The sequence below is a fragment of the Psittacula echo genome, assembly GCF_963264785.1.
Source record: "Psittacula echo genome assembly, chromosome: 1".
Taxonomy (NCBI): domain Eukaryota; kingdom Metazoa; phylum Chordata; class Aves; order Psittaciformes; family Psittacidae; genus Psittacula; species Psittacula echo.
In genome coordinates this window covers 153,660,238-153,683,122 of record NC_137735.1, presented here as the reverse complement: position 1 = coordinate 153,683,122, position 22,885 = coordinate 153,660,238, and the positions used below count along the sequence as shown (strand labels likewise).

General features: G+C 40.2%; 2 protein-coding genes across 7 annotated transcripts in view; one reads left to right on the top strand and one right to left on the bottom strand.

Annotated features, from left to right (window-relative positions):
• LOC308217395 (uncharacterized protein) overlaps positions 1-1,867 on the bottom strand; it is a gene marked incomplete at its 5' end in the record, with an annotated part of 30,425 nt that extends 28,558 nt beyond the window's left edge. Inside the window, 2 exons of the mRNA XM_080610455.1 lie at positions 77-626; positions 1,843-1,867. Coding sequence (XP_080466581.1) covers positions 77-626; positions 1,843-1,867 — 575 coding nt within the window. The remainder of the gene's footprint in view (positions 1-76; positions 627-1,842) is intronic.
• A 689-nt stretch (positions 1,868-2,556) lies between these two features.
• The window catches only part of ARID2 (AT-rich interaction domain 2), a 105,483-nt gene continuing 85,154 nt past the window's right edge, over positions 2,557-22,885 (top strand). For 4 of the 6 annotated variants that reach the window (XR_013958889.1, XR_013958890.1, XM_080639101.1 and 1 more), the window contains exons 1-2: positions 2,566-3,808; positions 4,936-5,033. Coding sequence is in view for 4 of the 6 variants with exons in the window: in XM_080639101.1 (XP_080495227.1) it covers positions 3,572-3,808; positions 4,936-5,033 (335 nt within the window). In the remaining 2 variants the exon portion in view is untranslated. Of the gene's footprint in view, positions 3,809-4,935; positions 5,034-22,885 lie in introns of all 6 variants that reach the window. The other 2 variants (XM_080639102.1, XM_080639103.1) reach the window with 2 other exon arrangements.

Genomic DNA, 22,885 nt, shown 5'->3' with positions numbered 1-22,885 from the left:
GAAACAAACAGTAATTAACTGCTGACAGTGACCTAGTTAGCTACACAAGGAGCTAGATCTTCCTGTCACTCATTACAGGTTCGCCGGAATCCGACAGGAACGGTCCCGTCCACCCGGGTTGCGCGGGCGGCCGAGAGCGGGGAGCAGTGCCTCCCGCCCAGGCAGCCCCAGGCTTCCGCGCCCACCGTGGCCCCCCGGGCCCTGCGCCGCCGGCTGCTTTCCCGGCCTCCTGCCTCCGAAGCCCTCAGATCCCCGCGGGCAGGGCCCCGCCGAGCGGCGGAGCCGGCGCGGGCAACGCCAAGACCGCCTGCCTTCGGGTTCCCCTCCCCCGCTCCGGCAGCTCCGCACTGGGATAACGCAGCCTCTGACTCGCTCGCTGCTCGCGTCCCCCTTCACCTCCCTCTTCTCCCTCCCCCAACGCGCACACTTGATAAAAAGTCTCCTCTCGGCGGCGGGAGGGCGGTGAAATCCTTCGCTCTCCTCCCTCCGTTCTCTGTAACGCGAACGAGCCGCCGCCTTCTGTTCCTCAGCCTTGGCCAAGTCGGCGTTTTGTTGACAGGCTCTGCCGGGCACAAAATGGGGCTGCCGCTTCCATGGGCGCCGCCATTTTGTGAGGAGCCGCCGCGCTAAGCCGAAGCCGAAGCCGGAGCCGCAGCCTCAGTAGCGGCGGCCCCCGGCAGCCCAGGCGCGCCGGAGCGGCGGCCGGGGTCTGTGTAATGGTTGAATAAAGTGACCCCGTCTAGGGAATCCCCAGCTGACAGTTACGTAAGGGACCGTGCGCAATTGCTGCGCTTAGCATGGAAACCCACCTAGTCCTGCTACGCAATTTGCCTGTCCTCCCCTCTGCCTCCCACTCCCCTTCATAGAGCACCCGGGCGAGAAAAGAGACTCACCTCCGCCGACCGCCCCTCGCGGAGGAAGAGAGACCCCCCTGCTCTGAAGGAATTTTTAGGGCATGATTAAAAACCACCGCCCTCCCGCGAAGGAAGGTTTAGCTCTGTGTGTGTATATGTGTGTGTGTCTGAAAGAATGATTTAGCCCCTCAATCGCATGTTTTAAACCTCTCTCGTTCATATTATCCTGGCTTTGGGAGTCTTGCGCATACTCTTGTTGAAATAGCAGAAACTCAAGAGTGTCACGGACAGGAGCTGCAAACCACAATCTGCTGCAGGTCTAATTTTAGGGGGAGGGGGGGGCCTCTTAATGCTACAGTGAGTAAGACACTCTGCATTTTCTTACACTGGAATCTGGACATGACCACTCTATCCACACACAGAGAACAACTTTGGACACAGAGTATTAATACGAAACTGAGGGCTTGCTCTTCCTTGTCCTCCCCCTTTCCCCAAAGTATGAACCCAGGGCAAATCTTACCAAGCGTCTTACTAAATCTCATGTCTTTATGGCTATATTCAAGGTGAAACAGCACGCAAGTCAGAAGAATTTTTTTTTTTTTTTTTTTTTCAGAAAAAATATTTTTGAACTTAGTACATGGAGTAGAAATCAGTGTTCTTCTTCTTTAAGTACTCACTTGGGGCCATAACATGCCGTTGATTTTAAAACACAGCTCCTGACTGACTTTAATAAGGAGTTAAAGTTAAAAAAAAAGACAACACAAAAACCCAACCCTAAAGGCCTAATCTGGCCTTGGATTTCAGTTATCAGTTGTGAGGGGCAAATATTCCTCCAGAGCCTCTTGAACCAGAGCAGGCGCTCATGTGCAGCTGTCTGTGTGCCAGGGAAGGGCAAATGCCCACCTGGGTCACCACGAGCTTTGCCTGAGGAGCAAAGGTTCAACAGAAGTTGCCGCTCACCGCTCAGGCCTTTCTCACTCCTGTTTACCCCAAGCAGCACTGGTCTCCCTCATGGTTGTCATGCAGGTCTTCTCCTGGGCTCCCCTGGGTGGAAAACATGTCAGGAGATGAGTGTTTACAAACACTGCACACACCACAGGCACAGGGGAAAGCAGCCTGCAGTGTCTATCCAGAGTGAGGGGCCAAGGCTTGCCTCCGCCATTGACTTCATGCTGTATGTCCCATTTATCAATATACAGGAACATATAGGTGGCTTAGACTGTGTACAGCAGTCCTTAAGCACTTTGATTACAGACCACAGGATCTCTGAGGGAACGAAGGGAAAAAATTAAACATTTATGGAGGGGTCCAGAGCACAGGCCGCTGCTGGCAGACCTCTCCAGGCCCCCCTTGCCGGGGAAAGCTCTCGGCATTCTCCTCTCGGGAGGTTTCAACACCTCCCGTCCCGAAACGAGGAGTTCCCGCGGCCCCTCCGGCCCAGCAGGAGGCCCCGCCGTGCCATCCGGGGCGACTTCCTGCCCTTGGAAACACCACGGGCCCGGGCACTCGGAAAGTTTTCCAAAACTCCAGATCCACCAGTGCCCCCTTCAGTTGTTGTTTTCTCTCCCCTTGAACTCAGGGCGTTGGGCTTAGTCCAATTAAAAATTTCGGCCCCGCTTTCCAAATCCACCTTTCCTGCCCTCCCCCCTACGGCTTCCCCCCCCCCCCCCCCAACCGCCGCCAGCCAACGGAGAGAGGCTGATCGGTGCGAGCCTGGCGAGGGAGGGCCCTTTCCCCGGCCCCGAGCCCCGGAACAACCGGTAGTAGTCGTTTTTTTCCTCCCCTCTTCTCCTTCTCCCTCGCCTCTTTCCGCCCGGCTTTGTGTGAAGTTTGCGGCACATTGCAGATGAGCCCTTAGCGGCGAGAGGAGCCTATTGTTCCCCGCCAGGAACTGCTTGCTGGGGCTGCGCTGGCTTTTGCCTTTAGAGCTGCCTTGTGCAGTACCGGGAGCGGCCTCCGGGGTCCGCTGTGTTGCGCTCTCGTCCAGGCAGAAGCACGGCGGCCTCAGATCTTTTTGTCTGAGAGAGAAGAGAAGTGAATCCCGCTGCCGCCGCCACCGCCGCCGCCGCCGCTGCCGTAGCTGTACAGTGTGTGTGTGAGAGAGAGCGAGCGAGGGAGCGAGCGAGCGAGGGAGGGAGAGGGAGATCGCATGGAGCCGCGGCTGTAACACACACACACTGTCAATACCTCACTCCGGCTCCCCCCCCCACCCCACCACAACAGTAACCCAATTCATTGTGTGATCCAGCAGCACCATGTTGAGTCTCATGTGCAGGCTGGATCGGTTGGGTTTGTGGTGCTGAGAGAGGCAGCAGCAGCGGGAGGAGGAATTACTGAGAGGTACCCCTCTCCCTCCCTGCCTCTTTGCCTGTGTGTTGTGTGGAGACAGGACTCGCAATTACCACACTCTCTGGGCTCCCTTATTCCTTTTAAACTTTTTTTTAACCAAGCCCCTCTCCATGGCTGATCCCCGGCCGAGCACGGGCACCTGGGTCTCTTAAAGACAAGGAGGAGCCGCGGATTGTTGTTGTTGTCGGCCGTTTTTTTTTTTTTTTTTAAATTGGATTTTATTTTTTTTTTTTTTACGAGAACCTTTTTTATTACAAAAATGGCAAATTCGACGGGTAAAAACCACGCAGACCAGCGGAGAAAGGGACTCGCTTTCCTGGACGAGCTGCGGCAGTTTCACCACAGCAGAGGGTGAGGAAAATGGGGAGATGGAACGGGAGGGGGGGAGGCTTTTAAACCGACCAGATCCAACTTCCAGCCCCTTCCCTGAAGGACACGGCAGCCCCAGCGAGGGGAGAAAAGGGGGCAGAGCTGACAAGTTGTGGTGTTTTGTGTGTATCTCCTCTGGCAGGTCTCCTTTTAAGAAGATCCCCGTGGTGGGTGGGAAGGAGCTGGATCTTCACGCTCTCTACACCAGAGTCACCACTTTAGGCGGATTTGGGAAGGTGAGTGGAAGTTTTAATTTGGGTTTCCCTCCCACTAACCTCTTCCTAAAAGTCTTCTCTGACCCCTGGGGGCGGCGGGGGGAGCCGGGGTGGCCGAGAACCGTCCTATTTAAAGGCGATTAGAGAAGGTGGGGGGTGGAAGAAGGAAGCGAGCAGATAGGCAGGTTGGTGGCTTGGCCTTGTCGGCGGAGCGATGAAGGGGGATCGGGGTACGGCGCACACCCCGCTCCTGTCTCCGCCGGAGCCCCTCGCCCCTGCCCCCCTTCCTCGGGAGGAGGCGACTGGGGAACAGAGGGCTCCGGTCGGCGGAAGGCAGTTTCTTTCGCTTGTGGTGGCAGCTCTGTGTGTTTCTCTCTCTCTCACACAGAGGGAGAGGCAGAGAGGAGAGAGTCTCAGTGCAGTTTTAGTGCAACTCAAAATTAGCGGGCATGTTTAACATCGATAATCGGCACGGAGCATGGGCTAGGAAACGATCCTCGCAGCCGGGGGGGGCCGGGCGCTGCCCTCCGAGCCCTTCCCAGGGAAAAATAACAAAAGGGGCACCCAAGACGGTGTGTAATCAAATAGCCATCTTTAGGCTTCAAGGCTAGGGACAGAAATGTAGGCCTCAAAAGAAAGGCCTGCCTGTGTGTGTGTTTGTGTGCTGGGGGGACCCCCCGGGCCGGCTCCCCCGCGCCCCGCGGGCCAGGGGGCGCCCCCGCCACCGCTTCCCCGCAGCATTTTAAACTTCTTCGGGTTTTTAACGGACCGCGGCAGGATTTAAAAGGGGGCGACAGAGGGACTCCCGATTGGTTATTGTCCAGGCAGTAAAAACAAAAACAAACAAACCCCAAAACAATACGAACCCTCCCGGCCGCCCCCCCACCTCCCCGGAAAAAATAATGCGTATATTAAAAAATAAATACAGCAAAATACCGCTGAGAAACGGGATTACTCCCGAAGGGGAAACACCACCGACTGTCAGTAAAATATATAGTCTTAAATCCTATATACATTCCTGTTTAGTTATTTTTATATTTTTATCTATTTGCTTCATGGCAGCTTGTGGGTTTTTTGTGATGTACGCTGTCAACGACATGTTTATGTGTACGTTGTGTATCTCGGCCTGTATGTGTTGTTTTTGACAGGTATCAGAGAAGAATCAGTGGGGAGAAATTGTAGAGGAGTTTAACTTTCCCAGAAGTTGTTCTAACGCTGCCTTCGCTTTAAAACAGTATTACTTGCGGTGAGTGCTATCAGGCTGTTGCAGTAGTATTTTTTGAGTGTGGGATTATATTTGGGTTCCAGTGTCTGAATAAAAATAACCCTGCTCTTTAAAAATGCTATAAAATAAAGCAGAAAGAACTTGTAATTCCTTACTGGTCTGGTGCAGTGATAAGTTAAAAGTGATTCTGTTTTGTAGTTATTTTATTTTGTGTTTTACATCTAACTTTGAAGGGATCCCAAGTATATAAACAGTATATATGTCAAAGCCATTTTTAGTGATTGTTTTAGAATCACGGTACTAAAGGACTGTTACTGAGATCATGTTATTGTAGGTGCAGAAACTTAGATTAATTTTTGGAGCACTGAAATGTGTTGATACATGTAAACTTGTTTACTGCTCAGTGGGGTCAGACATTGAATGAAAATATATCTGCAGGAAGGTAGACTGCTTTGGAGAAATTATATTGTTATCAATTACTGCTAGCATACATATTTTAGAATACAAAGAGCTAACTGATTTTTATGTTACTTGAAAAATACTAGATTTTTTCAGTTTTTAAAAATAAGATTACATTCCTTGATACAGGTTGTTTTGTGATGCAGATTATTTTTTAATGTAGCATGTAGTTCCTATTGAGTATTTTAAATTACTATGTGTGGTGCTGTTCAGTTACTAGATGGCCTTAAAAAAATAATTTTTATGAACTTTTGCTGATTATTCTTTGTGTGAAAGGTTTTAAAATTATTTTGTGTATAATGTTTTAGGTGCTATATATAGACAAATACATTTCATTTGGAATAAACTTTTATGTACATTGGTTAAGGAATGTAATTTTCTGAATTATATAAATGATATTTTTTCATTGCAGTTAATGATAATATAGATGTGCAGTATGTACAAAAGATGTATGGGCTTTTGGTGATCTGTTTTGGTGATCTGAGTTACACACAAGCTTTATCTGTCTCAAGTTTGGCCTTCTGAATTAGGAAGTGCAGTAATTGTACAGGTGCACTTTCTATTGGTTGTCCTAGATTGACTTCCAGCTTGAAGCTGTAGAGTTCATAGCACAGTGGAGCAGTTATTAAGTTACAGTGATGTCTGGAAAACCTTAGGCAGATATCTGTAGTTACTGAATTTTTCTTTTTTTGGTACTGATAGATGATTGCTTTAAGATTCAGACGAAGAAAAGAAATTGCCATTGTTAATAGCTTCAGTAAAGTTTATGATTGGTAGCAAGCCTAGGAATGAAGTGGGAAGCTCCACTTTAGGATGTCCTTCTCTGACTTTTTTTTTTTTTTTTTTTTTTTTTTTTTAAACTCTCTACTACATAGCACTGAAGTACTGTGATAAGTGTTGCTGGAGATTTGGGAGATCATGGAAACCAGTTTTTTTGCTTTTTGAGTTTTTCTTTTGGACCATGTAGTCTATTACTTGACTAGATTTTTACATACAATTTGCAAAGTGATAGTTTTTGGGAGTTTTACCTTTTCCTTTGTATTTCCATATGTTATAAGTGCTTGAATGGCCTAACTTTTTGCAGTAAAAGGTTGTATGTCATTTGTATTTTCATCTGTATTTGGAAAGCATTTATATGCTGTGACAGTTAACACAATTAATGTAGCCTTCTAATAACTATTAATTTTCAATAGGAGACTATTTTTTAATTTAGAATCAGACGTACAAAAATGTTGTTATTAGCATGCTAGTAACTGACATCATTTAACATACAGTTGATGCAGATATATAAAAATTATAACATACAAATAATTGAAAGGTTTTTTTTTTACTTGGAATTTAGAAGAGAAAGTTGATAAACAGTTAAGATGAAGAATCTTTTAAAAATGTCTTATCATAATCTCTGTGATTTACTTAAGCCATTCTGAAATATACTGTCAAGATTGTTGGTGTTGGGGTTGATTGGGTTTTAGTGTTTGGGGGGTTTTTTTGTTTGTTTTTTATTTTTTAATTTTTTTTCTAAATTATTGGTTTACTCGCTGTTGCTTCTCACGTAATGTAAGTTTGATGTGAACTGTTAGCCAGCTGAGTTCACCTCCTTTCATGTGCAGTAATAAGACTCTGTATACACACATGTATCACTCCTAGGTTAATGTTTGTTTGGCTTTAACCTAGAAGGTTTTTTTGGAGGGGGGCAGTTTGGCTATAGGGAAAGAAAAAATACTGAAATGATAAATTCGTAAAAAGGGTCTTGTTTATTTGTGTTGAAGAACATAACCTGAGGTTTCTTATAGGGTGAGATTTTCATGAACTGCTGAGCAATTACCCTTGGGGGAAAAAAAAAAAACCAAAACACAACTCCTCTTGAGTCTCAAGTATGGCTATAATTTTGGCCTCACTATTGTAATGACTTTGCAAACAAAGTCAAACAAACTGAGGCCTACCAACTTTTATATATTTTTTTTTTATCCAATTGTATGTTGTGAGTCCTGTGAAGTGAGGGATCTGCATGGCAGATGGGACCCTGTTGAATTCAGAGTGGTGTGCACCTACATGAATACATTTGCAGATTTGGATTTGTGATGATTTGTGATGAAAGTTGCATCTTTCTATGAAGCATCTGACATACCATGTTCACTGAGATAAGATCTTGAGCTGCATGGACCACTTGTTCATTTTGCTGTGTTATCTGTAAGAATGCTGACATTTTGACTTAAAATTACTATGCAAAATAATCTAGAAAGTTGAATTATTTGCGTGATGTCAATAGTCCTGTTGGCTTGATCAAACAATGTTCTGCAAGACAAGCATCAGGTTATGGTTTTTGTAGGCAGTTGTGAAGTGTGTCTTGTTTGTTTAAGGAACTTTCTTAATTTTGACTGTTGTGGAATTTTGCTGTGTGTCTTTGGGAATGTATGTTAAGCTTGATTAAAGGTGTGAATTGTTTAAACTTCTGACAGAATTCTGATAGGCTTTATGATAGGTGATATTTGAATACATGATAGCCAATCCTGTCTGCCCCTTCTCCCTTGCACTGCCCCCTGTTTTCTCTCACTGGAAAAAGTTAGTTATAATAGGGAAAGTCTGAACCATTCAGACCTTGTCCCTGTGTTGCTTTGAGCTGTCTGACAGGTGAAGTAATTTATGTACTGTGGTTCTTAGTGAGCAGTCAAAAGCCACAGTGCTGATAACCGTTGATAGACTGTACTTGTTAATGTAGTTCTGTAAGTCTCTGTAGCATCAGAGAGTGTAATTCGCTTGGATGTAGTGCAAATTAGATGTTTCATCTCAATTGAGGTGAATTAGTAAAGCATTTTCTAAATGCTTCTCTAAAGATTATTTTATAATGTTAATGAAAATAGTATGGGGTAATAAATGTAAACATCAGTAATGTGGGCATGCTTTTACTTTTTTGTTAGTCGGTAAACATGCAGTAGGTGAAAAGAAAGCTAAAATGAAATATAGCCTGTTTTTTTATGTTAGTGATTGATTAGGTTACAGTCCTGCAAAGAATTGGGTTTATGTGACCTCATATGTTAGTATGAGGTTCTGTTGGTTTTCATGTGAGCATAAGCAATACATTTATTTCTGTTGTGGGTCTTAATCTGTTCTTGGTGAGTGAGAGACCTTGTAAACTAAATGTGTAAATGAAGTATGCTTAACTGGGTTAAAAGTCAGTTTGTTTTTAAAAGGTATTTGTCTGCAGTAAGAGAAATTATGTGAAAGGACTAAGTGTAAGGTAAAGTAAGTTTAAGTCTCAGTTCTGCAGAGAATATCTGAAAGGTGGGAAACAGGTGTATATTGTAAGCTTCTGGTAAAGGCAGCAGAAATGAGTCAATTAAAGGTGAATAAGAATTTGCTGTTGTAAATATTGAGCAGGTAAGGGGAAGTCAAGGAGAGAGGAAGGAGGTCAGCTCATAAATGAGAAGTTGCATGAAGTTATAAAGGCAAGCCATTATGTTAAATTTCCTGAAGTTCCATATATAGTAGAATGAAAAAGTGAGCAGTTAAAAATCAGAACCATACGAAATAGTTACTGACGACAAATAGAGGGCATTGTTGAAAGATACACATATATTTGTAGTAATCTCCGAGATGCCACTAAGAAATTGAATAATGTACTGATTCCTTAAAAAAAAAAAAAAAAAAAAAAGGGGAGGGGGTTTGGGGATGGGAGCAGGACCTGAAGAACTAGATAAATTTAAGGGATTCTCTTCCTAGTAAAATAATGGCAGAAATATTAGGGAAGCAATAATAAGCAGCCTGGAATTTTCCAAGAAAAAATACTTTAAAAAAGTTTTCTTTGTTACTCTTGCTCAGTGTTTAAAATTAGGATCTAATACTGCAACAGCATCTGCACACAGATCAGTGATACAGGACTGGCTGGCTTGCCAGATCTGATTGCAAGTTCAAGGCTCCAGTGGATGGAGAGAAAGTTGTAGCTGCAGTAATATTGTACATATTTTCTAAAATTCAGATACATTTCAAAATCTATCATTAACAAATTATTCATGTATGTGGATAGTCATCTGAAAGAAAAAATCATTGGGGGACCATAAACAAAAATAGAGCAAAGTATAAAGAATAGACTTGGTGAGTCACAGCAGTTCTAGGTGCTAAAAGAGTAACACCAGTGCTTACATACGCATGTAATAATATAAGTTTCACCATTTTAGGCATATTTAGTGTCTGGATTGATGAACTTTATAAGAAGATGAATAGTAGAGTTGTGACATTAGCAGACGTTGGTAGTGGGAAGAGTTAAACACAAGTCAGGGCAAAAAAGGTTATCTAAAGAAATTAGGCACATTGTTGGAAAATACAAATGAGATTTAGTTTGGAAAATACAAATGAGATTTAGTTTGGAAAATACAAGCTAAAACAGTTGAGGGACAGTAATCCAAAACAGGTATTCATTGTGAGGGAATAACCTGGAAAGCAGTATTGCTGAAAAAGGGATAGGAGAGATACCATGGTCCTGATAATCCTGTCAGTTGTGTGCACCCAACTCCCTTTCATATGAAAGGGATTTGTGCATGCTTCTGATAGGAAGAGCAGGCCTCAGTTTGCAATATGATACACAGACTTTGTGAAAATCAGAACGAGTTTAGGTTGCATCCACAGAGGCACTGAACAAGTTGAGATGAGTTCCTGTAAGAGATTGTGTGACTGACTGTATTTGGAGTACTGTTCTACTTTCAGAAAGCCTTAGCAACAGGTGGGGCAACTTAACAGAAGCTTAGAGAAGAGCAGCAAGATGTTAAGAAGGCTGAAGGGACTAATTGATTTAAAAAAAAGAAAAAAAAAAAAAAAAAAAAGATTTGAGAAATAAGTATGTTTTGCTTGGCTAAATAAACATTATAGGTGAGAAGGGGAAATGGTATCTTGCAAGCATTTTGAAGGGCCTAAATATTTAAAAGGGAGATAATTTTAAATAAAATCAGAGGCTGTGTGAATGTGTAAGCTGAGGGTGAAAATTCAGAGCAGACAGCAGCACAAAAAGCCCCAAGATATACCTGCTGACTAGCATGCCAGGCGGAGAAGGGGGACACCCACACCATGGGTCATTCAGAACTAGCCCGATCAGGACATTAATACATGTGCAACAGGTAATGAGCCCAAGAAATGGCAAAGAAACAGACCAGATGACCTTACAGGTTTTGTCCATCTCTGAATAAAACTATAATGAAGGCTTTCATCTTGCATAGCTACAGACTTCTGTTGCAGTGCTGCAGAATGTACCTGTGGAATCTGTTACATTTAATTTTGTCACAAATCCTGCAGTCATTGGCAAGACAGGAAACAAATATATGGATGACATTTTTATGATTTCTTTTTAAAATTATTTCCCCCGCTCCCAACATAAGAACTGTAATCTGTGTTTCAGTCTGAGGCCTTGCTTTTAAGTCTGAAGAGAATATTTTACATAGTTGGAGGGGGAATTTTTAGTTGTACTGTAATAATACGGTCAACATGCAATCAAGACTAGTTACTGTTCATGCTACAAAGCTTTATTTGGGGAAATTAAATATGTTGTTAAAATCTTAGAATGTCTCTCAATAGAAGTTATTTATTTGCATGGGTGTTGTCAGAGTTGCTGGGAATCTGCTGAAAAGAAAATAGAACTTTCACAATACAAAGTTTGCATTAGGCCTCTTCTGAGGAGAACAAGTAGCAGGTGAAAGGAAACTTTTTTTGCTCTTTCTTACAGTTACATTGTGGTAGTAGTCACTATGCAGATGAGCTTGACCTCTACCAAATTTTGTGAGCTTTTCCTTCAGGACTTTGCTTTACTGCTGAAAAATGTTGTGAAAAATCAGTGTGATGAATGTTAACATATTTTCTCTTCCTCGTTATTTTCTTGCAAGCTTTTTGTTAGAAATGACTGCTGCTAAGCTGAACTATATTGGTTTCTTTGGGGAGGGGTAAATGTTGTTCTTCAGTTTTAATACAGAATTCTGGTTGTTTAACTTGAAAGCTTAGCTAGGCAGATGTCAGAACTAATAAATTACAAAGAGCAAGTTTCAGGCAGCACTGTAATAACTGGGGTGACTTACAGGACCTACTGAATCTTGTAATAATTGGTGGAAATTTATATGTTGTGACCATTTTCTAATATGTAACTGAAACACTATCAAAATTAATTTATGCTTTAAAATTAATAGCTGTGGTAACATCTTAGGTTTGAATAAGCTGTAAGCATATTACAAGAAGATCAAGAATGCATGTGGAATGCAAGGATATTGCTTTTTTCCTTGTGGAGTAAGCCTGAGCTAAGAAAAGGGTTTTTTGATTATTTTATTTTAGAGCCTACTAGGCTTTAATTACTTTGCTTATTTGCAGTCAAATCTCAATCGATAAGACTTCCATACTTTTTTTTTTCCTAACCCCTTCCCCACTTTCCCAAGTAATGAAATAGGAAAGTATAATTTGAAATAGGAAAGTATAATTTGAAATAGAAAAGTATAATTTGTTAAGTTTTACAGGTGAGGTATGAGAGGTACACAGAGGTTCAGATTGGTAGTGCATGTCAGGTAGGAATGATATCCAAATACAGTAAAATTACCTTTTTTTTTTTTTTTCCTCTTTCAATTTCTTATTCCTGAGCCTTAGTTAAACCGGTCATAAAAGGGGCTACTGTTATTTACTGTCTTTTAAAATTCTTCCTTAATCAATAGCTGAGGAAGCATGGTTTGAAAAATAAAATAGTATTATGTTATGTTCTGTGGAGAACTGAACACTAGGTATGTAACAGATTATGAGAATGGATTGTTTGTAGTTTGTTTTGCTGTGGTTCATTTTAAAATGTTTTTTTAGAGTGTCAGAGTGGTGTCTTGTGCCTTAAATTGGACTACTTGGAGTAACTGTAGTACCTGTCCACTTTATTAGAAGACACAGAGTTCATAGAAGGGATTAGGTAGAGGCCAGAGATCACATTATCTTGTTTCTGGTTACCAGTCTGATACATATTTATTCTGTGGCCTTAGTTAAATCGTTTGCCTTCATTTTATTCATATTTATAAAGTGGGTATACTGTTGTTTGTTTACCTATCTCTCAGGGAAGTGTGAGACTGTAAGCTCTTTAATGCGGGAATTGTGTCTCTTTATGCTTCTATGTCATCTCTTAAATATTTGAAAATTAATATAAATAAGGAATATATGAGGAAAATAAAACTATTTATAATCTTGTTTGCCCTCTGCAGTGTTGAAAAGCAAAAAATACAGCACAGATGAGAGGAAGAACAATCTTTATTCCCAAGGAAATAAATAAACTTGGGATACCTAAGCAGAGAAATATTGGAACGGTTGAAAGAAAGAAGCTTATCTTAAGGAAGGATAATAAAACAGCAAGATGGTACCCAGAATAGTGAGCTTAGGCTTTGCCTGAGGTACTAGATTAGTGAGCTAGGTATCAGATCTAAAATACAGTTTCCTTGGAGCAACAAGTTCAAGTCTAAGCAGACCTGAATTAGATTTTCAGCAATAAGGTAGTGACACTGAGTTCTCTACTTCTTGTTTTCCTATCTTTAAACTGAATATGCGTGCATTTAACTCCAGATACATTGTACCAAGCCAGCTATGCTGCAAGAGGGATTGCATACTATTATAATAGAGCAGAGTTCTGTTGAGTGATGCACTGGAGCTTGTTTGTCTGCAAGAGTGAACTGTGTTCATACCATTTTCCTTTTTTATTGGTGTGGGAGGAGCAACTGTTCAGATTAGTAGTCTTCCAGAATAATTTACAAGTGTTACTTGTCAATCCGTAGCTGCCTAAAATACATAAAAACCCTGTAAAGTAAGGCGATCATTCTGTTTCAGAAAGAAGTTTCTCTCACAATATTTGCTGTACTTTTTGTGTTTGTTTTGTGAAGTTTGGATGGGTCGTACTTAAGGCTGCATGCATTTCTCCATTGTTAGGTGCTGTGACATCTGCTGATTGGCCTCTGCCTCCCAGTCCAAAGGTTGTTATGCTTCCATGATAATCCATGTGTAGAGATTCTCAGCTCTGTAAATCACTAAATCATATGACTAACTTGGAGTAGGTCAGTTGAAGTTCTTTCAAGTGCTGTAACAACCTGTGTTACTGGGACACAATGTGTTTGGGTGACTTTTTGTTTGGGATATACATCCCAGGGGCCTAATCAATCTAAATGAAAGTAATTTACTTCAGGGATAAATTTGGCATGTTTTGAGTATATTAACAATGATTATGATGTAGGATAAGTGTAGACACTGTGTGCGCATTTGTTTTTTAAGAAGTGTATCTGTATTAGAAGGAAACTTGTGGAAATAAACTTGGGAACAGTTCTTCCCTTACATGGTTATTTTCCTCAGGAGTACCTGGGTTTTAGTGACCTCAATTAAGTTATGTAGAACTCAGGCAATTTCCAGGTAAACAGTGCCATGTTACAGAATTCATGTATGTGCTGTGTAATTTTGGAGAGGATAGTAGAGCTTTGAAACACTGGAGATTACAGAGCTGTTTCTTGGACATTTTTTCCCCCCAATACCATTTATGAAAACCTGGGAAAATTCACATTTCTAACAGTATATGTGCATATAATGCTACAGTTGCATAGTAAATACCTGGGAAATAAAAAACCGAAACACCCAAAAAACCAGGAATGACCTCATTTAAGTGCGAGTGTGCAACCTTAACTTTGTCTCTGGAGCATATTCTTTATAATCGAACCTTGTGCTCTCTGTGGGAAATGGGAATAAGTTCCATGGTAGTATTAATCTTTCCTATTGCAGTGAGATACCTTTCTACCCCCAGTTACCAGTATATAGATGGATAGTTCTGACTCATCATTCAATGTGGTAATTGATTAATCTCCTTACTAGTTATTTCAAAGGAGATTTTTAGTGTGCTTTCTGGGCATCCTTTCCCCACTCATTTGTTCCATGATGGAACTTACATGGGCCAACTCAGAAATCCTTTCCTTTGCTTGTGGGCTGAGGGGGTTTTGCTGTTGTGATGCAGCTTACCCTGATTGCCTAGCTCATAGGTCTTTTTGTCTCATTCTCTGCTAATCATCATTTTATCAATGTCTGACTGCAGGCTGAAATTCATCTTCTGTTCTTTACCCCTTGATGTGTGTACCCATTGACTGCACATGGAGTATTTACTGTAATCAAATTAATTCCTGATTGTAAAATTGAAGGAAAGAAAAGGTGCATGCAGGTAAAAGGGCAAGAGGACAAAGCACTAAATGTCAGGTGCCTAGCAACAGTAAAATACTGACTTTTACAGCAAAACAGTAATAGATTCCATGGTACCTGAAAAAAAATCCTGCAGCAGTGGACATGCAGAATTCACAGGACTCATACAAATATCTAAAGGGTATTTCACACACCTGAAAAATGTGTTTTCAGGTACTCTGCAGACCCAGTCAGGCATTGCATCATTGGTGTGCATTTTGCTTCTTCTTCCAAGGTCATTTTTCTAACTCGTAACGTATAGAAATGTATATTTAATTCCTCTTTTTAGTGAAATTTTTGTTTCTGAGTAGTTACATGCAAAGGCTGACCCCTGTAGTGAATTATTGTGTTTAATTGGATTTGAAGAATATATAAGGCTGTACAGCTCGGAATACTTTTGGTAAGCTTTTTTTTTTTTTTTTTTTACGCTTCAGACTACTTTATTTAGAATCAGAATAGTTAGGGTTGGAAAGGACCTTAAGATCATCTAGTTCCAACCCCCCTGCCATGGGCAGGGACACCCCACACTAAACCATGTCACCCAAGGCCTCATCCAACCTTCAAACTTAGCTAAACTTGTTTTTCTTTTTAATGCCACGTGCTTCTCCATTTATATAACATGAAGTATTAATTAGAAAGATGTTATGTTAGTGCATATGGGATCATAGTAAAAGCATAAAAGGTGAGAAAATCAAAATACTTGGTGACAATGGTTTCATCGCATTTAGTATTGTTTTCTTACTGTAGTCAATATACTGTTATTACTGAAATAGTTATATTCCTAGAAAGGTGGTCTTTGTCACAGACGAATTCAAGATTTTTTTCTCTTTAGGTTTTTATATTACCAGTACATAAATCCCATTTTTCTGTAGTAGCTTTCGTTCTCCTAAGAAACAGTTTAATTGTACTTTAAAAAGAGTTAGTCCAGCTGTTGAAGAAAGTGCTTATTAAGTAAGATCCATGAAAAAAGTGACTTAATCTACTGTTCTACATGTAACTGTAAACAAACACCCTTTAGCTTCCCTAAATACATAGATACATTTCTGTATGGATGTGTGATGCACTTCAAAATTATGATTGTTGATAAGTTTATGTGCCTGGTAGAAAGCAAAAATATTTTGTTAGTTTTATGGTGACTTGGTATTTCCATAGATCTGCAGTAACAGTTGTGCTTGTAGACTTTAAGCCATGTGGAATTCTTTCTAGATGTGCTTAGGGACAGTCTCATCCCTCTTCAGAGCTGGGCTGAAATCCGTGGCATCCTGTGTCAGTCCTGCAGTGTGCCTGGTGTGTAAGAGCCAGACCATGTATATTAACACAGAATGTGCCTGCTTTAGCAAGGGAAGAAACTGAAAAAAGTAAAATCAACAAAGATACATTAAAAACTTAAGAGACTGAAATGGGTGTAAACAGTGTTCATTTCTTTAGTTGTCTCCAGGGGGTCTTTGCATGTAAAACAAAGTTGCAAACTCAAGGTTTGGTGGTTGTTTTCTTTTTAAGGAGTTTATGAAAGCAGCAGGATTTGTTTTTTGTATGAGTAAATTAATTGAGGGTTGCTTTTTTGGGGGGGGAGGAGGAGGAGGCTGCTTGGTGATCTAGCTAAGTAAGGAAAACAAGAAGCTGTTACCATTATTTCTTGTTTTCAGAAACTTATAAAAGAATTTGCTCTCTTTTTATTATAATTTCACTAGTATGGTGGGTTCTGTAATATTACTGACTTCCAGTACTCAAAGTCAAAATAAGTATGATTCAGACTTTTTTTTATATTGTAGAAATAATGATGGAAAGTCATAGTGAAGTAGATACAACATAAATATGGTTGTTAACATACGGTGTAACACAGCAGCAGTGTAAATGTACAGGACTATTGATATGATTGCCTTACTAGATGAAACTCTAAAGAGTGCATTGTACAGGATTCTGCTGTAGAAGACCACCAGGTGGAAGCGACTGTCAGGGCCGTGTCTTTCTTCAAGGCTTTTTTGGTTCAGATGATATGTGTTTACTATGGTTTGTGGCTTCAGAGACTTCATGTATTTCTCAACTTGGCAGCTGCCTATTGGAAAAATGCACATCTCCAGGCAGTTGATTGATCCAAATGTGCAGCTTGGAGGCTCTAAAGTGCATGGGGACTACTAGGTTGGTGGCCTGGTGGTAGAGGACAGTTGTACTCGGAGTAGGCACTACTGCTCTGAGTAGCTGAGTAGTCAGCTATCCAGCTGGGAGGCACATGCTAATTCTGCCCCCAGTTGGGCCAGGCTGCTCCTCCTGTAGGCCAAAGAGGGAAGATAAGGTGTCTGGGGGTATTTTAGCGAGTGGGGGAGAAAAGGTCCTTTGGGCATGAGTAGTTGAATTGCAAAGAGAAAGAATGTGAATATAGAGTGAGCTGGGTGCATTCATGCATTGAGTGAGGAGACAGGAATGTGGGAATGTTGGTGGGGAGAGCACTGGAAGGGCAGATGGTATGGATACTGTAGAGGGAAAAGGAAGGGTTATGTAATCTAATGCTGAGAAGTTAGTCTTCAGTTGTCAACTCCCTCATTTAAATTGGTCACTGGATATTAACTGACTTGTGGCCCAGATGCTGGGGTGCTGCTGAGTGAAGGCTGTCATTATTTATAAAGTGCTGAGTGGTCTCTGACTTGAATTGTACCATCTGCTTTCTACAGGGAAGTTGTGACTTACTGATACAAACCTTATAGTAGTTCTTCTGCATCTTTGCTTGCACTACCACTGCTGCATGAACTTCCTGTTCTATTAGTTTATATTTCTCATTAACACTGAATTTACCATTTTCGTTTCAGTTTAAAAAATCTGTCATCATCACAATTACTTTTATCCTTATATTAGAATATCATAAACACATACAATTGCATATAATCAAATAAAGGATTTTATCTTTTACTTAAATAGCTTGGAGGGAGAAAGGTCTTATCTTGGAAAGTATTTCTTCACAGGCATTATTGCTCATAAGAAAGCTAAGAAGGATACAATTGTGGAACAGTAAGGGTTTCTTCAAATGCTCCTGTAACTGAGAAAATTAGTAATGTTTATGAATACTTTATTTTGTATGCTCATTTGTTGAGAAATGCATAACTTTTATTACATATGTATATATTTCATATACAAGACTGGATGTCAGCTTAAGTTTGGGGTGGGTTGCATGGACTTCCTACTTCTAATACTACATTTATGTTAAGAATTAATTTTCAACAGGAAGCGAAAAGATGCGATGGAGTAAACATTCAAGAGTCCTAAGAACTTTTTTTTTTTCTACCTACAAACACAAAGATTTAGAAATCAGGTTTGAATCTTACAGGTGGAAGTAGGTGCAAAGTACTGGGGTTTTTTGACAGTTCTTGATCATATGCGATATAAAAATGTTGCTTGTCCTGGGCCTTACTCTTGTGTAATTTGGAAAGAGGACTTTAAACTCAGCCTGCTATAAGCAGAGTATATAGAAAGGCTGTTGCTTAAAATCCCAAGTTACGGCATGCAGGTTGTTTTCTGATCCAAACAGTTAGTGAGTAGAGGGCAGGTGAATCAGTCAAAAGATGTGAACAAACTATGTTTTTAATGCAACTCTGCACTTTCTGCCATGCTCTACCGATACTATCATACAGCTACATAGTTTTTGTTTCTGCCATGATTAGAATTATTTTTGCTATTAATTTTTTTTTTTTTTTTTTTCAAAAAATGATGTAATTTTGTGTTTAGCAATAGTGCTTATAGCCGCTTGTTTTTGAGCTGTCAGCCACACTGGTGTCTCCAGAGAATAAAACCAGCACATTATTTAAACAGTGTACATATCTTCTTTCTCTACCTCTTGCTCTAACTCAGTGCATAGAGGAGGGTTGAAAAAGAGTGTAGGTCGTAATTCTTGCTTGCATAGTACATCAGAAATTATTGCTGTTATCTTACATAGCAGCTTGTGGTATTCTTTTTCAAGCAGACAGACCTGCTGTCACTTGAGTGGCTGCTGTGCTGCTGGTGTTGCCTCCCAGTAGTGATACAAGCTCTGCTTTTAGGCATTTGGTGGTGGTGAGGGCTTGTTTTGTTTCATTTTAATTGTAGAGATCTCCTTTCATGGAGACCTGCATCAGGATTCTACTGACTGCATTAGCTGTAGAGAGACAAGATAGCAGATTCTAGTCTTGAATTGCCTAGTTCTGCTCTTGTTTATTTATTTTTTTTATTTTTAAGTTACTCATATTGCCTTCTGGTTAGTTTTCTGAAAGGAGAGGGGGTTTTGTTTGCCTTCCATTTAAATTTCTGGAGGTTGTCATGCATACCCAGGGAAGGCCCATTAGAGAGTAAGCAGGAAGAGCATAGAGAATATAGGAAGAAAGGACTCTACGCATTTAGGCAAATACTCTTTCTTGATACTTTCCCTCCTTCCCCCCAGCCCCCACCAGTGGTTTTTACTACAGTAGATAAAGTCTTGTCACTTGGGTGATTTTTCGGGGCTGCTTTTCTTTTTGGCAGTTATTTACAGATAGAGATAAATAGGGGCTTTGGCTAGTGCTTAAACTGGAGCAGCAATTTAACGAAGAAGATCAAATTAGTAAAAACTTTAGAAGGTCTCAGAGTTGTACGCATGTGGATACTAAATGAGGAAGAGAGAAAGATCAGAGGATCTTGGTGAGTTTAAAAATGGAGATACATGATGATGAAAGAGGTTGTTATTTTTGCGGTACTTTCAAGAAAGCTGAGTAGGGATGTTTTGCCAGGAGTAGTCCTAGAACAGGGAAGCTTTCACAGTCACAGGTTGTCATGTAGAATATTTGTGTGTTTATAGATTTTATATGCAAAAAGCATAATAATTGAGAGAACATTGTGCATTGATGATCAAGGAGGCAATTATAGGCAGATTACAGTATGGAAAGTAAAATAGTTGGGTTCATCAAAGGATGATACCAAAAGTTACAAGTGTTGAGAGAGGTAGAGTTATAGAGTAGCATGAGTGCAGAAGAGAGTGGATTATGCTTGAAAACATTTCCCTTGACCATAAGAAATTCTTGTCTAATCAAGACACATAATCAAAGAAAATTATGATACTACCATGAGGATATTGGATGGAAAGAGTACAAATAGCTTAGAGTTAATAATAATTACACAGGAGCTACACAGCTGATAATGAGCAATATAAAACCAACAGTTAAGAGCATGTAAGAAAGCAAGTGCAAAGTGCTGCTTAGGAAATTTTGTAGCATTCCATCAGTAAGGGAACAAGAGAATCATTAGTACAGATTTGGACCTTTTGTCAGAGAGGGAATAAAGAGACAGTTGAAAACAAATACTGTTAAATTAGATTCTGCCAAATCCTTGATAGGTTGGCATCTCTTACAGTGGGAACAGAAATGCCTGAAAAGAAGATGAAAAGTTCCAGGAGTCATCTAGTAGGATATTTTAGGCATTATTTATGTAATGTTTTGTGTTTATTTCCATATAGCTAAGTTGTTTGGGTGGGTTGGTTGGTTTGGTTTGGTTTTATTTTTTTGGTGTAGTTTTTAAGAAGTAATTCAAATGGTACTAAAAAAAAGTTTTTCAGAGAACTGGTTAGAGTTTCTGTTCATTCTTTCTACTTCTAAGCTGTATTTTGCTGTTATGGACTTCTCTTAAATTTTCAGTGCTGATCAGTTCAAAGACCACAACTGTGGTACATGGCAATAACCAAGCTCCTGCTATGCAAGGCAAGAACCTCTTCCCTCAGAGGAAGGAAATCCCATAGAAGTATGTTTCTGCAGGATCATGCCAATGAACAGCAGTACTTACTTGCTAGATATGACTGATATTGTTTCTTCACCTTTTTCCCTTTGTATCTCAATCTTCATGCCTCTTTCTGAGCACTTATGTGCAAATTTTAGTGTGGGTATTAATTGGGGAGTCAAGATACAGACCCTACAAGAGAGAGAAAAATAAATGTTGATGTAAGTGTGAAATCAGATCATCTGTAGGACTGATTTCTCCCTCTTAACCTTTGTCAAAAAAAAGAAAAAAGGTATGCTTTTTATCAATAACACCTATGTTACTGAGCAAGTGGCACCTTTTAGAGTGAATGGCTCATCTTCCAACTCTTTCACATACTGTATTAATGCTTCAGAATTTTAAAACTGGTTCTCAGCTGTCAAATGCCTCTTGGTATAGTCTCTGTAGCACCCTGCTTTTCTTAATAATCAGGGTTGAAATGCAGTCTCTGGGTGGAGTCACATTATATTCCATTTCCAGTTGTATGTACTTTGACCTGTAATTGTGAGGTTATCAATGGAGAAACAGAGTCCTGAGTCTGAAATGATACAGTTACCTAACAAAGTTTGAGAACTGCTACCACAAATGTTTCTCACTTTCATGGTAAGACAGATGTATCTTTATCTTAGAAAATATGACATCCTCATATTCAGTAATGCAGTGCAGTATCCCTGTGGTTGATGAGGCTTTTTGGTAGGAACACCTTACAGAAGGTATTTGGTTGAAAGGGTGTTAATTTTCATGTGCTGTAGTTCTCGCCCTGAAGGTGGCAGGCTTGTTTTCACTTAAAATACAAAATGTTATTTGTAACAAATGTTGCTTGACTCCAAATGGATTGTTGGAGTTGTATTTTGCAGTTGTATAGCAGGTGTAATATTTCATACCCAAGAAATTTTATTTACTTAAATTCTTTTTGAAAAGTTCCTGAATGAAAAGGAAATGATGGTAGTGGAAGTCTACTTTAGTAATGGAAGACCTTCATTGTGGGCTAGCTGGCAGTAGGTGTTTTGTGTCTGTGAGCCTCCATCTTAGAAGTATGGATCCAAGAAATTTTTCTCACCAAGGTGCAGTTTCTCAGCTTGGAGTAGGACATTTTAATATGTCCTGTCTCATTATGTTAAAGTGTTTTGGAAGTTTTGATTATAATTAGAAACTTCTTTTGGCCAAGGTAGTAGTTGTATTTTTGTGTAGATAAATTAAAACCTAAATTCTAGTGTCCTGATTAATCAGAGATACAGTTACCACCAAATTTTAAAGACACACATTGTGCTGCAATAATAAAAATATCTCTGAAGTGTATCATATATTTAAATGTATTATTATTTGCAGGTTATGGTTAGCATAATAGAATTTTACGGTAGTACAGTTTTAGTACTTGTATCATAGTGGCTTGTACTGTGATACTCTCTGTGAAATGGGTTGGCGGGAACGTTTGTATTAGCATTTCAAGAAAATCCTTAAACTCTGGAAAAATTTTGAACAATTTGGAGCAATTCATTTACCTACAGTTAAAATAATATCATTTAAGAAAAGTAATTTGCCTTTGTTCCAAAAATGCGAGAACCACGCACTTGAGGGACAATTTGTAGAATTACTCTAAAATTAAAAGGATAAGGATTCTTGTTCTGGGCTTATGCTTTCATTATTTACGGTTGTGGACAGAAGTAAGTTGCCTTACATTAACCTTGTAGAAAATCTGGTAGCAGTTCCTTATCTCTTCCATTATAGTGATTTCAGACTTTTTTACTTTCCAGAACTACTTTTGGCTGTAGCAGAGTACTGCAATTTGGCAAGGTCAAGGTCCTGTAGTTAGAGAACACATTCTGATTTGTCTGCATTTTAGCTAGTTAGGATTGTCTTTCCCTTTCTCTCTCCTTTATTTGCATTCTTCAGGTTAATTGGACAGCATGTCAGAATGATAACTAAATATGAATGGCACCTGTGCCACTGTCAAAAGAGCAACAAGTAACATATGCTGTAGCCATGATGGTATGTTAAGTTCTCTGCAGGACTCAGGAGTGGTGATGGTGGGGAAAGAAGAGTTTGGTTTTTCTGAAGACCTCTCCTGTTCTGAATTTTTTGCAGTTGTGCTGGTTTCCCCTTTTTAAACACAGGAAACTGAACAAATACAGCGGAAGTTTCCCATCTTTTGAGTAGGGGGAGGAGGAGGCTGCCTTCTATCTTCCCTAACTCATCTTGTGATACTAAGAGCTCATGACACTTGTCTGGAATGATTACTTTCTACTCAGTCTCCAGTACTGTTGGAAAAATTAGTAATGCATTGCTTTGTAGTTTTCGTATTTCTTTTTAGGAAGTGAGGTGTAACAGGAGTTTGTGTTTAAAGCAAACAAACACCACCACAACCCCCAAACCTACAGAAGTTAGGAAATGTCAGATATATTTACCTGACTTGGAATTTAGCTGCTTTCTTTAGATGAGTCAAGGCTTCCCCCACAGTTCTCAGA